The 15,512-nt window shown below is 36.2% G+C and overlaps 1 protein-coding gene across 6 annotated transcripts in view; it reads right to left on the bottom strand.

Moving 5' to 3' along the window:
• Nucleotides 1–623: 623 nt before the first annotated feature.
• The window catches only part of PGR (progesterone receptor), a 112,302-nt gene continuing 97,413 nt past the window's right edge, over nucleotides 624–15,512 (bottom strand). For all 6 annotated transcript variants that reach the window (XM_040630971.1, XM_040630968.1, XM_040630969.1 and 3 more), the window contains 2 exons: nucleotides 12,744–12,901; nucleotides 624–1,034 (listed from right to left, as the gene is read on the bottom strand). In XM_040630971.1, coding sequence (XP_040486905.1) covers nucleotides 879–1,034; nucleotides 12,744–12,901 — 314 coding nt within the window. In that variant the 3' untranslated portion in view covers nucleotides 624–878. The remainder of the gene's footprint in view (nucleotides 1,035–12,743; nucleotides 12,902–15,512) is intronic.

Below are 15,512 nucleotides of genomic sequence, written 5' to 3'. Positions count from 1 at the left end.
GAAATATAACAGTGATAAAGGTGAGGAAATTGAAAATCAGTAAGGTTAAGTGATTTTCCACCTGCCCCAGGGTAAGGAGTGGCATTAGGCCACAGACTCTTTTGGACTCCTATTTCGATTCACAATACCTTATTAAAGGACAAGTCCCAAAAAATTTAGTAAAAAACTACAAAACCCCTAATACTGTTGTCGTAATGATACAGCTCTCCTTAATAACTTCCTTAGAGATTTGTGTTTCCAATTTGGGAAGCAGTCAATATATGAGCTGTTTTTCCTAATATCACACCCTCAATCTATTTCAGGGATTTTAAACTCCTTTTCTCTATATTTTTTGTATTAAAAACCTTTGGAAAACCTGATGAAGGTTATGAATTTTCTCCTCACAAAAATGTATATACACTCATTTAGACAACATTTTGCATACCATTTTGAAGACTCATTTTTATAAATATAATCAAGGAGACAAAGGGAGCTACCTAGAAGGAACATATATATAATTACTTTTTAATTTTACATGTAAGATTTTTTTCCTCTAAAGTAGAAGATTCATTAGATGCAAAAGTTTAAAATGTTCACCTAAATGGTAGGAAATAGTATGGACAACATTAAGTTTACTTTGGCAATCAATTTTAGTACTTTTTCAATCTTGTAAACTGTTAAAGGATATATAGGTACACAAAAACACCTTAAATTTCTAATTGTCTTTTATAAAGGAAACCAATTAAAACTTCACAATTTTCTCTGAAATTTACACAGTATGATATGTTATAAATGTAAATCTTTGAGAAGAACATTGTAAAAATCCGAGCCCTCATAATCCTGACCAAAAGAAAAACGAACATACCACAAAATTTAATTTTTAAAGATAAAAATGGCATTCACTTTTTATGAAAGAGCAGAGGTTTCACCATCCCTGCCAAGATCTTGGGTAACTGTGCAGCAATAACTTCAGACATCATTTCTGGAAATTCAACACTCAGTGCCCGGGACTGGATAAATGTATTCAAGCAGTACAGATGAAGCTGTTTGACAAGCTGTTGGTTTCACAAATGGATAAGAAACATAAAAAAAAAAATAATACGTTCATATACTAAAACATGACAGCTTATTTTTCTAACAATAAAAATACCCAAGATGTTTTCTTACCAAAATAACTCCCTTCACTCTCTAGAATGATATGTAAAATATTACATACAATGAAACATTCCGATAGTACAGATTTAAAGAAATGAAAGTCATTCATAAACCCACAGGATAACCTATATGAACATTTTGGTGTCTTTCTTTTAAGTTCTTTTTTCTTTTAATACACGTATACAAACAACCCAGGTATATACACAATATACACAAGGAATATATAATTCCCAAAATGCAATTATTTAATAAAGTCTATTTGTTATTAGACTGGTCTTTTCACAAAACAATATATTAACACAACCCAACATAATTTACTTTAATCTAATTTAATTTTTTTTGTCAAATAATTAAGGTAAATAATTTTAAAAGTCAAATAGAACCCAGAAGCAACAACGAAATCCAGCAGTTTTCTTTTCTTTTCTTTTTTTTTGTGTGTGTGATTCCATTTACATGTATTTCAAGAACAGGCAAACATAATCAATGCTAATAGGAAACAATTTTCTGTAATGATGATAGTAGATTTAATAGTGATTTTTTCTTTGGGATAATATAGTTGGATTACAGTTTCTTTTGGCCTGTTTCTGGTTAGATTTTGACATTTTTCTCGCTTAGAGGAAGCATACATATTTGAAACATTGTGCACTTTCTCCAGTAACTGCCTGAGTTCCTACTATATTTCAATGACGTCAGAATTGCTAATGAAATTGATTAAAAATTATTTTCAAACTTTCACCATTTTTTTATTTTAATGTTTTTTATTATATTATGTTAGTCACCATACAGTACATCCCTGGTTTCTGATGTAAAGTTCAATGATTCATTAGTTGCATATAACAGCCAGTGCACCGTGCAATATGTGCCCTCCTTTCTACTCATCACCAGTCTATCCCATTCCCCCAACCCCCTCCCCTCTGAAGCTCTCAGTTTGATTCTGAGTCCATAGTCTCTCATGCTTCATTCCCCCTTCTGATTACCCCCCCTTTCTTTATCCCTTTCTTCCCCTACCGATCATCCTAGTTCTTATGTTCCATAGATGAGAGAAATCATATGAAAATTGTCTTTCTCTGCTTGACTTATTTCACTTAGCATTATCTCCTCCAGTGCCGTCCATCTTACAGAAAATGTTGAGAACTCGTTCTTTCTGATAGCTGAGTAATATTCCATTGTATATATGGACCACAATTTCTTAATTGAGTCACCTGTTGAAGGGCATCTCAGCTCCTTCCATGATTTAGCTATTGTGGACAATGCTGCTATGAACATTGGGGTGCATATGGCCCTTCTCTTCACTACATCTGTATCTTTGGGGTAAATATCCAGTAGTGCAATGGCTGGCTCCTAGGGTAGCTCCATTTTCAACTTTTTAAGGGACCTCCACACTGTTTTTCAGAGTGGTTGTACCAACTTGCATTCCCACCAACAATGTAGGAGGGATCCCCTTTCTCCACATCCTCTCCACCAATTGTTGTTTCTTGCCTTGTCAATTTTTGCCATTCTAACTGGCGTAAGGTGGTATCTTAGTGTGGTTTTGATTTGAATTTCCCTGATGGCTAATGATTTTGAACATTTTTTCATGTGTCTGTTAGCCATTTGTATGTCATCATTGGAAAAGTATCTGTTCATATCTTCTGCCCATTTTATGATTTGTTTATGTGGTTCTCACGTATTGAGTTTGAGAAGTTCCTTGTAGATCTTGGATACCAGTCTTTTAGGTGTAGTGTCATTTGCAAATATCTTCTCCCATTCTGTGGGCAGCCTTTTAGTTTTTTTGACTGTTTCCTTGGCTGTGCAGAATCTTTTAATCGTGATGTAGTCCCACAAGTTCATTTTATCTTTTGTTTCTCTTGCCTTTGGAGATGTGTCATGAAAAAGGTTGCTTTGGCCGATGTCGTAGAGGTTGCTGCCTATGTTCTTCTCTAGGATTTTGATGGATTCCTGTCTCACATCGAGGTCTTTCATCCATTTGGAGTTTATCTTTGTGTATGGTGTGAGAGAGTGGTCAAGATTCATTCTTTTGCATGTAGCTGTCCAATTTTCCCAGCACCATTTATTGAAGAGACTGTCTTTTTTCCACCGGATGTTTTTTTCTGCTTTATCAAAGATTAGTTGCCCAAAGAGCCGAGGGTCCATTTCTGGGTTCTCTATTCTGTTCCATTGGTCTATGTGCCTGTTTTTGTGCCAGTACCATACTGTCTTTGTGATCACAGCTCTGTAGTACAGCTCGAAATCCGGCATTGTGATGCCCCCAGCTTTGTTTTTCCTTTTCAACAGTTCCTTGGAGATTCGGGGCCTTTTCTGTTTCCATACAAATTTAAGGACTATTTGTTCCAGTTCTTTGAAAAATGTCCTCGGTATTTTGATCGGGATAGCATTGAAAGTGTAGATTGCTCTGGGTAGCATGGACATTTTAACTATGTTAATTCTTCCAATCCATGAGCATGGAATATCTTTCCATCTTTTTGTGTCTTCCTCAATGTCTTTCAAGAGTGATTTATAGTTTCTAGAATATAGGTCCTTTACGTCTCTGGTTAAGTTAATTCCAAGGTAACGTATGGTTTTTGGTGCTATTGTAAATGGGATGGATTCCCTAATTTCTCTTTCTTCGGTCTCGTTATTCGTGTATAGAAATGCAACTGATTTCTGAGCATTGATTTTGTATCCCGCCACGTTACTGAATTGCTCTATAACTTCTAATAGTTTGGGAGTGGCTTCTTTTGGGTTTTCCATATAGAGTATCATGTCATCTGCAAAGAGAGACATTTTGACTTCTTCTTTGCCAATTTGAATACCTTTGATCCCTTTTTGTCGTCTGATTGCTGTTGCAAGGACTTCTAGTACTATGTTGAATAATAGTGGCGAGAGTGGGCATCCTTGTCGAGTTCCTGATCTTAAGGGAAAGGCTTCCAGCTTTTCCCCATTGAGAATAATATTTGCAGTAGGCTTTTCATAGATGGCTTTTATGAGATTGAGAAATGTACCTTCTATTCCTACACTCTGAAGGGTTTTAATCAGGAAAGGATGCTGTATTTTGTCAAATGCTTTTTCGGCATCGATTGAGAGGATCATATGGTTCCTGAGTCTTTTCTTGTTGATATGATGTATCACGCTGATTGATTTGCGAATATTGAACCACGCTTGCATCCCAGGTATGAATCCCACTTGATCGTGATGGATAATCCTTTTAATGTACTGTTGGATTCTATTAGCAAGTATCTTGTTGAGGATTTTGGCGTCCATATTCATTAGGGAAATCGGTCTGTAATTCTCCTTTTTGAGGGGGTCTTTGCCTGGTTTGGGGATCAAGGTAATATTGGCCTCATAGAATGAGTTTGGTAGCTTTCCTTCTGTTTCTATTTTTTGAAATAGCTTTAGGAGAATAGGTATTATTTCTTCTTTGAATGTTTGGTAGAATTCCCCAGGAAAACCGTCCGGGCCTGGAGTTTTGTTATTTGGAAGGTTGTTTATCACTGACTCAATTTCTTCATAATTAATTGGCCTGTTTAAGGAATCAATTTCTTCCGGTTTCAATCTTGGTAGTTTATAGGTTTCCAGGAAGGATTCCATCTCTTCCAGATTGCTTAGTTTATTGGCATATAGCTGTTGATAAAAATTTCTAATAATCCTTCCAATTTCAATGGTGTTCGTCGTGACCTCTCCTTTTTCATTCATAATTTTAATAATCTGGGTCCTTTCTCTTTTCTTTTGGATAAGTCTTGCCAGTGGTCTGTCAATTTTATTGATTCTCTCAAAGAACCAGCTTCTAGTCCTGTTGATCTGCTCTACTGTACTTCTGGTTTCTGCTTGATTGATTTCAGCTCTAATTTTGGTCAACTGCTTCCTCGTGCGTGGATTAGGCCTGTCCCTCTGTTGCTGTTCCAGCTTCTTGAGGTGAGAATATAAAAACTGCATTTTAGATTTTTCTATTCTTTTGAGTGAGGCTTGGATGGCTATGTATTTCCCCCTTAGGACTGCCTTTGCAGTATCCCATAGGTTTTGGACTGTTGTATTTTCATTCTCATTGGTCTCCATAAATTGTTTAATTTGATTTTTGATTTCCTGGTTTATCGAGTCATTCCTGAGCAGGATGGTTCTTAGTCTCCAAGTGTTTGAGTTTCTTCCAAATTTTTCCTTGTGGTTGAGTTCCAATTTCAGAGCGTTGTGGTCTGAGAATATGCAGGGGATAATTTCAATCTTTTGGTATCGGTTGAGACCTGTTTTGTGTCCCAGAACATGGTCTATTCTTGAATCTGGATACTAATCTTTTATCTGTAGTGTCATTTGCAAATATATTCTCCCATTCCGTGGGCTGCCTCTTAGTTTTTTTGACTGTTTCCTTGGCTGTGCAGAAGCTTTTAATCTTGATGAAGTCGCATAAATTCATTTATTCTTTTGTTTCTCTTTCCTTTGGAGATGTGTCATGAAAAAGGTTGCTTTGGCCGATGTCGCAGAGGTTGCTGCCTATGTTCTCCTCTAGAATTTTGATGGATTCCTGCCTTACATCTAGGTCTTTCATCCATTTGGAGTTTATTTTTGTGTATGGTGTGAGATAGTGGTCAAGTTTCATTCTTTTGCATGTAGCTGTCCAATTTTCCCAGCACCATTTATTGAAGAGACTGTCTTTTTTCCACTGGATGTTTTTTTTGTTTCTCGTGTATTGAGTTTGAGAAGTTCTTTGTAGATCTTGGATACCAGTCCTTTATCTGTAGTGTCATTTGCAAATATCTTCTCCCATTCCGTGGGCTGCCTCTTAGTTTTTCTGACTGTTTCCTTGGATGTGCAGAAACTTTTAATCTTGATGAAGTCCCATAAATTCATTTTATCCTTTGTTTCTCTTGCCTTTGGGGATGTGTCATGAAAAAGGTTGCTTTGGCCGATGTCGTAGAGGTTGCTGCCTATGTTCTCCTCTAGAATTTTGATGGATTCCTGTCTCACATCGAGGTCTTTCATCCATTTGGAGTTTATTTTTGTGTATGGTGTGAGAGAGTGGTCAAGTTTCATTCTTTTGCATGTAGCTGTCCAATTTTCCCAGCACCATTTATTGAAGAGACTGTCTTTTTCCCATCGGATGTTTTTTCCTGCTTTATCAAATATTAGTTGCCCAAAGAGCCGAGGGTCTATTTCTGTGTTCTCTATTCTGTTCCATTGGTCTATGTTCTGTTTTTGTGCCAGTACCATGCTGTCTTTGTGATCACAGCTTTGTAGTACAGCTCGAAATTCAGCATTGTGATGCCCCCAGCTTTGTTTTTCCTTTTCAGCAGTTCCTTGGAGATTCGGGGCCTTTTCTGTTTCCATACAAATTTAAGGACTATTTGTTCGAGTTCTTTGAAAAATGTCCTCGGTATTTTTATCCGGATAGCATTGAAAGTGTAGATTGCTCCGGTAGCAAGGACATTTTAACTATGTTAATTCTTCTGATCCATGAGCATGGAATATCTTTCCATCTTTTTATGTCTTCCTCAATGTCTTTCAAGAGTGATTTATAGTTTCTAGAATATAGGTCCTTTACGTCTCTGGTTAAGTTAATTCCAAGGTAACGTATGGTTTTTGGTGCTATTGTAAATGGGATGGATTCCCTAATTTCTCTTTCTTCGGTCTCGCTATTCGTGTACAGAAATGCAACTGATTTCTGAGCATTGATTTTGTATCCCGCCACGTTACTGAATTGCTCTATAACTTCTAATAGTTTGGGAGTGGCTTCTTTTGGGTTTTCCATATAGAGTATCATGTCATCTGCGAAGAGAGAGATTTTGACTTCTTCTTTGCCAATTTGAATACCTTTGATCCCTTTTTGTCGTCTGATTGCTGTTGCAAGGACTTCTAGTACTATGTTGAATAATAGTGGCGAGAGTGGGCATCCTTGTCGTGTTCCTGATCTTAAGGGAAAGGCTTCCAGCTTTTCCCCATTGAGAATAATATTTGCAGTAGGCTTTTCATAGATGGCTTTTATGAGATTGAGAAATGTACCCTCTATTCCTACACTCTGAAGGGTTTTAATCAGGAAAGGATGCTGTATTTTGTCAAATGCTTTTTCGGCATCGATTGAGAGGATCATATGGTTCCTGAGTCTTTTCTTGTTGATATGATGTATCACGCTGATGGATTTGCGAATATTGAACAACGCTTGCATCCCAGGTATGAATCCCACTTGATCGGGATGGATAATCCTTTTAATGAACTGTTGGATTCTATTAGCAAGTATCTTGTTGAGGATTTTGGCGTCCATATTCATTAGGGAAATCGGTCTGTAATTCTCCTTTTTGAGGGGGTCTTTGCCTGGTTTGGGGATCAAGGTAATATTGGCCTCATAGAATGAGTTTGGTAGCTTTCCTTCTGTTTCTATTTTTTGAAATAGCTTTAGGAGAATAGGTATTATTTCTTTTTTGAATGTTTGGTAGAATTTCCCAGGAAAACCATCCGGGCCTGGAGTTTTCTTATTTGGAAGGTTGTTTATCACTGACTCAATATCTTCATAATTAATTGGCCTGTTTAAAAAAATCAATTTCTTCCTGTTTCAGTCTTGGTAGTTTATAGGTTTCCAGGAAGGCCTCCATCTCGTCCAGATTGCTTAATTTATTGGCATATAGCTGTTGATAAAACTTCCTAATGATCCTTCCAATTTCTTTGGTGTTGGTCATGACCTCTACTTTTTCATTCATAATTTTATTAATTTGGTTCCTTTCTGTATTCTTTTGGATAAGACGTGCCATGGTCTGTCAATTTTATTGATTCTCTCAAAGAACCAGATTCTAGTTCTATTGATCTGCTCTACAGTACTCCTGGTTTCTAATTTATTGTTTTCTGCTCTAATCTTGGTCAGCTGCTTCCTCGTGCGTGGATTAGGCCTGTCCCTCTGTTGCTGTTCCAGCTTCTTGAGGTGAGAATATAAAAACTGCATTTTAGATTTTTCTATTCTTTTGAGTGAGGCTTGGATGGCTATGTATTTCCCCCTTAGGACTGCCTTTGCAGTATCCCATAGGTTTTGGACCATTGTGTTTTCATTCTCATTGGTCTCCAGAAATTGTTTAAATTGATTTTTGATTTCCTGGTTTATCAAATCATTCCTGAGCAGGATGGTTCTTAGTCTCCAAGTGTTTGAGTTTCTTCCAAATTTTTCCTTGTGGTTGAGTTCCAATTTCAAAGTGTTGTGGTCTGAGAATATGCAGGGAATAATTTCAGTCTTTTGGTATCGGTTGAGACCTGTTTTGTGACCCAGAACATGGCCTATTCTTGAGAATGTTCCATGGGCATTAGAATAGAATGAATATTCTTTGGTTCTGGGTGTAGTGTTCTATATATATCTATGAGGTCCAACTTATCGAGTATGGCATTCAAAGCTCTTGTTTGTTTCCTGATTTCTTGTTTAGGTGATCTGTCTATTGCTGATAGTGGAGTGTTGAGGTCTCCTACTATTAATATATTTTTATCTATATGTCTCTTTTTTGTGATTAAGAGTTGGCTTGTGTATCTTGCTGCTCCCCTGTTGGGGGCATATATATTTATAATTGTCATATCCACTTGTTGGGTACATCCTTTAAGAATAATATAGTGCCCTTTTGTGTCTCTAACTATAGTCTTTAGTTTAAAATCCAATCTGTCTGATATGAGAATTGCTACCCCAGCTTTATTTTGAGGTCCATTGGTGTGAAAGTTGGTATGCCATCCCTTTACTTTCAGTCTGAATGTATCTTTAGGTTCAAAATGAGTCTCTTGTAGACAGCAAATGGATGGGTCATGTCTTTTTATCCAATCTGCAACCCTGTGATGTTCAATGGGAGCATTTAGGCCATTTACATTGAGACTCAATATTGAGAGATATGATTTTAATGATGCATGTTGCCAGTAAAGTCTTTGTTTCTATAGATTGTGTCTTTCTGTTCTGTATCACTCTTGGGGACTTTTTACTTTTATAGAACCCCTCAGTATATCTCCTGTAGGGCTGGTTCATGGTTACGAAATTGGTCAATGGCTGGCAATTCTGGAATGCCTTTTTTTCTCCATCAATTTAAATTGAACGATAGCCTTGCTGGATAAAGGATCCTTGGCTGCATGTTTTTCTCTGAAAGAGCTTTAAAAATGCCCCCCAACACTTTCTCTCATTCCAGGTCTGACGTAATTCTGATACCTTTACCTTGGTACGTGAGAGATTTCTTTGCCATGGCCGCTTTCAATACTGTATCCTTGGATCTAATTTTTGCAAAATGCACTATGACGTGACGTGGCGTAGGTTTGTCGTGGTTGAGCTTGGGAGGGGTCCTCTCTGCCTCTTGGACACGAATGTTTTTTTCCCTCGCTAGATTAGGGAAGTTTTCAGCTACAATTTGTTCAAATATCTCTTCTAGACCTTTGTTTTTCTCCACCCCCTCGGGGATGCCGATGATTCTGACATTGGAACGTTTCATTGAGTCAGTAATCTCCGGTAACCTACATTCCTGAGCGTGGATTTTTTTGAGTCCAGATTCTATTTTAGCTTTCTCTTCTACTAGCCCATCCTCCAATTCACTGATACGTTCTTCTGCCTCATTCACCCTGGCCGTCAGAGCCTCTAGTTTTGACTACATTTGGTTCATAAAATTTTTTATTTCTGCCAGATTCGCTCTCATTTCTGCCCGTAGAGATTCTATATTCTCATTAACATTTTCATTAATACTTTTTTCAAGTCTACACATCATCTTGACCATTGTTACTCTGAATTCCATTTCTGATAATTTGGTTATATCCATGTCCATTAGTTCTGTGGCAGAGGCCACAGACTCATTGTCTTTCCTTTGCTTGGGGGGGGATTTCTCCTTCTTGTCATTCTGATGAGGAGACGTTGTGGGGTTGTTGAGAGCCCAAATTATTGACCGGGACCCAGGCAGTGTGCCCTTGTTTTATAGGGATCTTAGGAATGTGGGCTTCTTGATTTTTCAGCCTGCCTTCTGTGGGAGGGGCCTGCTGTGCTGATACTCAGGGAACCCTGTTTGGGGAGAGTCTCCATGTCCCCTGTGAGGGTGGATGGGGATGGGCACACTGTGAGCTGGTATTTCTAGGCTTTTGTTCTCTGGCGGCTTTCCCTGGTGGTTTGCTGTGCTTCTTCTGAGAGTCAGAGCAGCAGTAGCTGAATCTCAGCCTCTGTCTCAGAACAGAGGGATGGCAGTCCATTCTCCACTGATGTTCTGGCCACTTTAATTCTTTTTCTGTTGGTGCTTCTCAACCCTGCAGCCTCCTGGGATGTGCGCCCCACACCCGGCGTCCCAGCCCTCACTTCCAGGGCCGGTGTATCTCTGTCCATTGTGTTTCTAACACCACCAGCCGCCAGCCACCAGCCGCCAACCGCCCCCCACATTCCCTGGCTCACGGTCTCAGTCTGCTGTCTCACGGGTGCCGGTCTGCTAGTCCACCAGCTCCCCTGTGCAGTTGGCTACCGCTTCCCGGTGCCCGAACGCGGCAGCTCCCTCCCCCCCTCCGTTTATCTTCCGATATCTGTGTGCGATTTCATGGCTCCCCGCTTCGTACCTCAATACTCAGCACTGGAGATGTTCATTTGTAGAGATCCAGATGTATCTTCCTGTGTCTCAGGCTGATTCCGTGGATGTCCAGGCTGGTCTGGTACCTATCCAACTCAACTCAGGGGACTGGCTGAAAAAGGGGTCCTCTACTCCTCCGCCATCTTAACTCCCCCCCTCCCCTCCAGCAGTTTTCTAATAGAGTTCTTCCCATCCTTTTTCCAGTTCCCCAGTTGTAGCCTTTTTCAACTTCTTTAGCCCATATCTTTAAATATTTATCTCTGTATTTTAATAAATTTTGTTTTTCAAATGTGACATTATTGATTTAGTTTTTATTATGGAAAAAGAAGTTTTGGCTCTCTTATACTAGACACCCCTCCCAACTATACATACTTTCTTTTTTCATTCTCTATAAAGCTATATCTCAATTTTTGACTAAATCAATATCCAGCAATTATAAAGATTTTTATTGTTTCCTGCTGGGTTACATTTCCTTTCACATATGCCTTATTTTTACTTTGCTAGAGTTAATTACCTTGTTTTTTTGTTGTTGTTGTTTTGCTTTGTTTCTTTTACATTTATCACAAAGCCATAGTCAAATTCTCTGACACAATTGTAAAAACTCACCTCAATATGTTCATACATACTGGTAATCCCTCAGTTCCGTCTTTTCTTCCTGGTACTAGTATTCTGAAACCCTGTGCATTACTGCTCCAATCTAGACTAATGACTGTCCAGCAAAGTTAATGTGCTAGAATGTCCCTTTGCATATCTCCTGGGTTGGATGTTCTACTTCATTTGCTTAGTCTAGTGTTTTATGGTTAAAACATTCTGTAGATGTCCTTGAGAAAGGTTGTATTTGAGGTAAGCTTTCTGAGACCTTGCACATCTGAAGATACTTTTTAAGGTGCCATAATATTTGTTTGATGGCTTGGCTGGGTACAAAATTCTTTGAAGATTTTCCTTTCCTTCAAAATTCTGAAGCCATTGTTCCATTGTTTCCTGGGTTCCAGTATTGTTGGTAAGAAGTCCAATATCACTTTGAATCCTGATCATTTTTATGTGTCTTGTTTCTTTTCTCATTGGTATATTTTAGGATAGTCTCTTTATTTCTGGTATTATAAAATTTTACAATAATGTGCCTTTGTTCAATTGTGCTGTGCCTGTACATCAGGCCTTTCCAGTCAGCAAATTCAATTACTTCTGGTCCAGCAACTTTTATTTGATTATTTTTTTATATAATTTCCTCTCCTTGATTTTCTCTATTCTTTTAGAAATTCCTTTTAATTGGGAAATGAACCTCCTTGGATTAATCCCCTAAATTTCTTATCTTTTCTAATTTTTAATTTCTTTGTATTTTTTGTTATTTCTTCTGAGTTTTTTGGAGATTTATATTCAGCCCTTCTATTAAATTTTAAATCTCTGTTTTTCTATATTTAATTATCCAAAAGTACTTTCTTTCTAAATGTTCCTTTCCAAATGTTTTTCTGTTTCATTTCATGGATGCAATATCATTCTTATTTCTCTGAATATCTTAATTTTTTAAAAATCTTATTTCAGTTCTCTGCTCTGGTGTTTTTTCCTTCATTATTTTTTTCTATGTATTTGATTTCTGCCTTTCATTATAAAGGCTTTACCTATATTCTAACAATCCTTGTTTATCTGTTCATATTCAGGAATAAGGTCTCAAATTTGACCTAGTGAGTAGATTGCCAAATTGTCCATTAGCACTGTTATTAACTTATAATTCCTTCCAAAATGATATGAGAGTCTTATTTTCCACACCCATACCTTTGCTTTTCCTGTATATATAAAATCTTCTCTAACTTAAGGCAAAAATACTTTCGAACATACTCAGAAAAATGTTATCACAATTCCTATAAACCATTAAATTACTCTCAAATTATACAAATACTAATAAAAGGATGTCTGGGTAATCTACATTGAAAATGAAAAAAGCACAATATAAGTTCTGAATAGTGTGATGCAAATACTGTTTTAAAATATAGGTACAAGTATGAGTTTGAAGAAACCATATAAAGTAAAATGTAGATTTAATATTTAAAAGGTTATAGAAATTCAGAAAATAATCACTGTTATCCTAGAAAACAAAATACTTACATCATGCAAGTTATCAAGAAGTTTTGTAAGTTGGTAGAAACGCTGTGAGCTAGAGACAACTCCTTTTTGCCTCAAACCAATTGCCTTGATGAGTTCTCTAATGTAGCATGATCTCATCTCTTCAAACTGGTTTTGACTTCTTAGTCCTTCCAAAGGAACTGTAAGAATATAACTAAAGTGGCAGTTATGTTTAAAAAGATGATGGCAGCAAATTATAATAAAAATTTGTGAGCTGGGTAAAGATTTCTTTTGATATGGAACTCTAGATATGTACATCTTAACTAGGAAACAGTGTTATTGATAATTTTAGGATACATAAACTTATAGGACTCTTGAAGCATGTAAGAACAACTAGATAAACTAAAGAACATTTTAGCTTACCTATTTTAGAGCTGTATCAATGGATTATTCATTTAACTTAGGATTTGCTCAAAAGAGCATCTGTCGTTCTATAGTCCTGTCTCAGGAATAGATTTAGTTTACGATTATAGGTATGATGGGTCTTTTTTTTTTTAAAAAAAAAGTATTTTAACGAATACTTAGATCTCTCTGTCAAATTTGTCTTCATATAAATCTGAAGTATTTGTCATTGAGATTATTCATATATAATTTATCTTTTTGGTTGTAATTTTAACATTGCTTCATTAAATGTCCTAATTCCTTCCTGCTCGTATGAGAGAAAACTATTGATCATCCAACCACTTTGTTATACTCTATTTTTACTAACTTCTTTTAATTTCTATTTTTAATTCAAATAGTTTTGGTTGACTATCTTTTGTTTTTTTGGTATACAATACTGTATTTAAAATATCCTCATTTCTCCCTTCCCAATAGTTGTAGCTCCTGTTTCTGCTTCATGATTCAGTGCATGTTTTAGGATTTCCAGAACGATATTAAATAAAATAATGGCAAATATTCCTTTTTTGTTGCTTATTTTAATGGTAATGCCCCTTATTCCTATTCTTCCTTCCTATTCTTACTGCTAGTTCTCTTATTACCACTACATTGTCAATTTTACCTATAATTTTTTTCCTTAATATTTTAGGTCCTTCTGTTGTCACTTGTTTGAGATGCTCTGCTTGATTTCTTTAGCAAATTATTACCAGAACTCCCAATTTTCTTGTTTGCTTATGCTTTGGTTGCATTTATCTTACAAACAAACCTTCAAACTTAAATGAAGCAGCTCCCTTTTCCTGTAGTTATATCTAGATTGCTGAAAGAAAAAAAATCATATAATCTCTTGGATTTATATAATGCTACATTTATGATCTTGACCCTTAGTAATATTTCTATAAGAGGTGCACTTAGTTTAAGCAAAGTCAACTGTATATGGTTAGCAAAGGGAGAGAAAAAAATCCTTTTTTAAAAACTCTTATTTATTGCTTGTTTCCCAATGGCTTCCATTCCCCTTGGAAAAAATAAGGCTACAGATAATAAATCAAAGAAACCAAAAAGTAAATTCTTTGGTTTTGCGTTTTCAAAGGCTCATATGATAAATATAAGAAAGACTTTCAAGGGATGTGATTTTTACTCATTGTAAACTTTATTGCTGTATATATGTCTGTACATATATGCTCTATGTATGTAGGTCTCTTCTCTCTAATTGCTTCATATAACAGCTATTTTAAACCTTCATTATTCTTTTTTAAATTTCCCAACCAATCATCACATCTCTCCCACTCTTAAACATGAATACAAACTTATTTGTGGGGGATAAAGAAAAGGCAAGCCAAGAAACAGACTCTTAACTATTGAGAACAAACTAATGGTTATGGGGGAGGGGGAGGTTGATGGGAAATTGGTAAAATGGGTGATGGGAGTTAAGGAGTGTCCTTGTGATGAGAACCGGGTGTTGGATGGAAGTATTGAATCACTATACTGTTCACCTGAAACTAATATTACACTGTATGTTAATTGGAATTTTAACAAAACACTTAAAATTAATTTTTCTTCTGATTATTGAAGTACTAATTCCAATTAGGTTTCAAGAACTGGAAACTAGTAACCCAAAGTCTTCACTCTATCCATCTAAGTATTTAGAACCAGCATTTGAACCAATTATCCTCTTTAAGAGAAAATCAGGCCTAATCTCAGCCTGCCTCACATCTTTTTAGTATCAACCACTATCAGGAAGTTCTGGTGATATTATAATCTAATCATTAGGCTCTCATCCTATGTTCCTGGGACATTTTGAAATTTTTCCTCCTCTCCTAATCTCTTCCTTACATTTCAGATCAATAATGAACTAGCTCTCCTAAATATTTCTATTTGCTTTAGCTCCTTACCTTAATTCATTTTTTCCTTGATTATTACATCCAGTATTATATGATTGGAGAATTTTCTCTCAGATTCTTGTTGATTCCACAAGTGAGTTTTAGGATTTCTTGCAAATATCTTAGTGGCAAATTGGGAGATGGTGAGTCATGGGCAGTTAGCCAAATGCTATTTTACATAAGAATACTTTTAAAAAAAAATAAGGATCTTTATTTTTTTATTTCGCTAACTTAAAAATAACATATATCATTGGAAAAAGTTTAGAAAACATAGAAAATACATAAGAAATTACAAGTCACCAGATTCTACAATCCAATATTTTGGGACATTTCCTAACATCATATTGAGAACATTTACTTATATCTCTCAAAATTCTTTAAAAATAAATGTTTTAATTCTCACATTTAATTTCACTTAACAAAATTATAGGAGTACAATTTATTTGTCTTATCATTTGGTATTTGAAATATTTTACTAGCCTAACAATACTTATGA

Source organism: Ursus maritimus, unplaced genomic scaffold, assembly GCF_017311325.1.
Source record: "Ursus maritimus isolate PB19 unplaced genomic scaffold, ASM1731132v1 scaffold_16, whole genome shotgun sequence".
Lineage (NCBI taxonomy): Eukaryota > Metazoa > Chordata > Mammalia > Carnivora > Ursidae > Ursus > Ursus maritimus.
The sequence above is the reverse complement of the archived record's forward strand: the minus strand, read 5'-3'. Positions and strand labels throughout refer to the sequence as shown.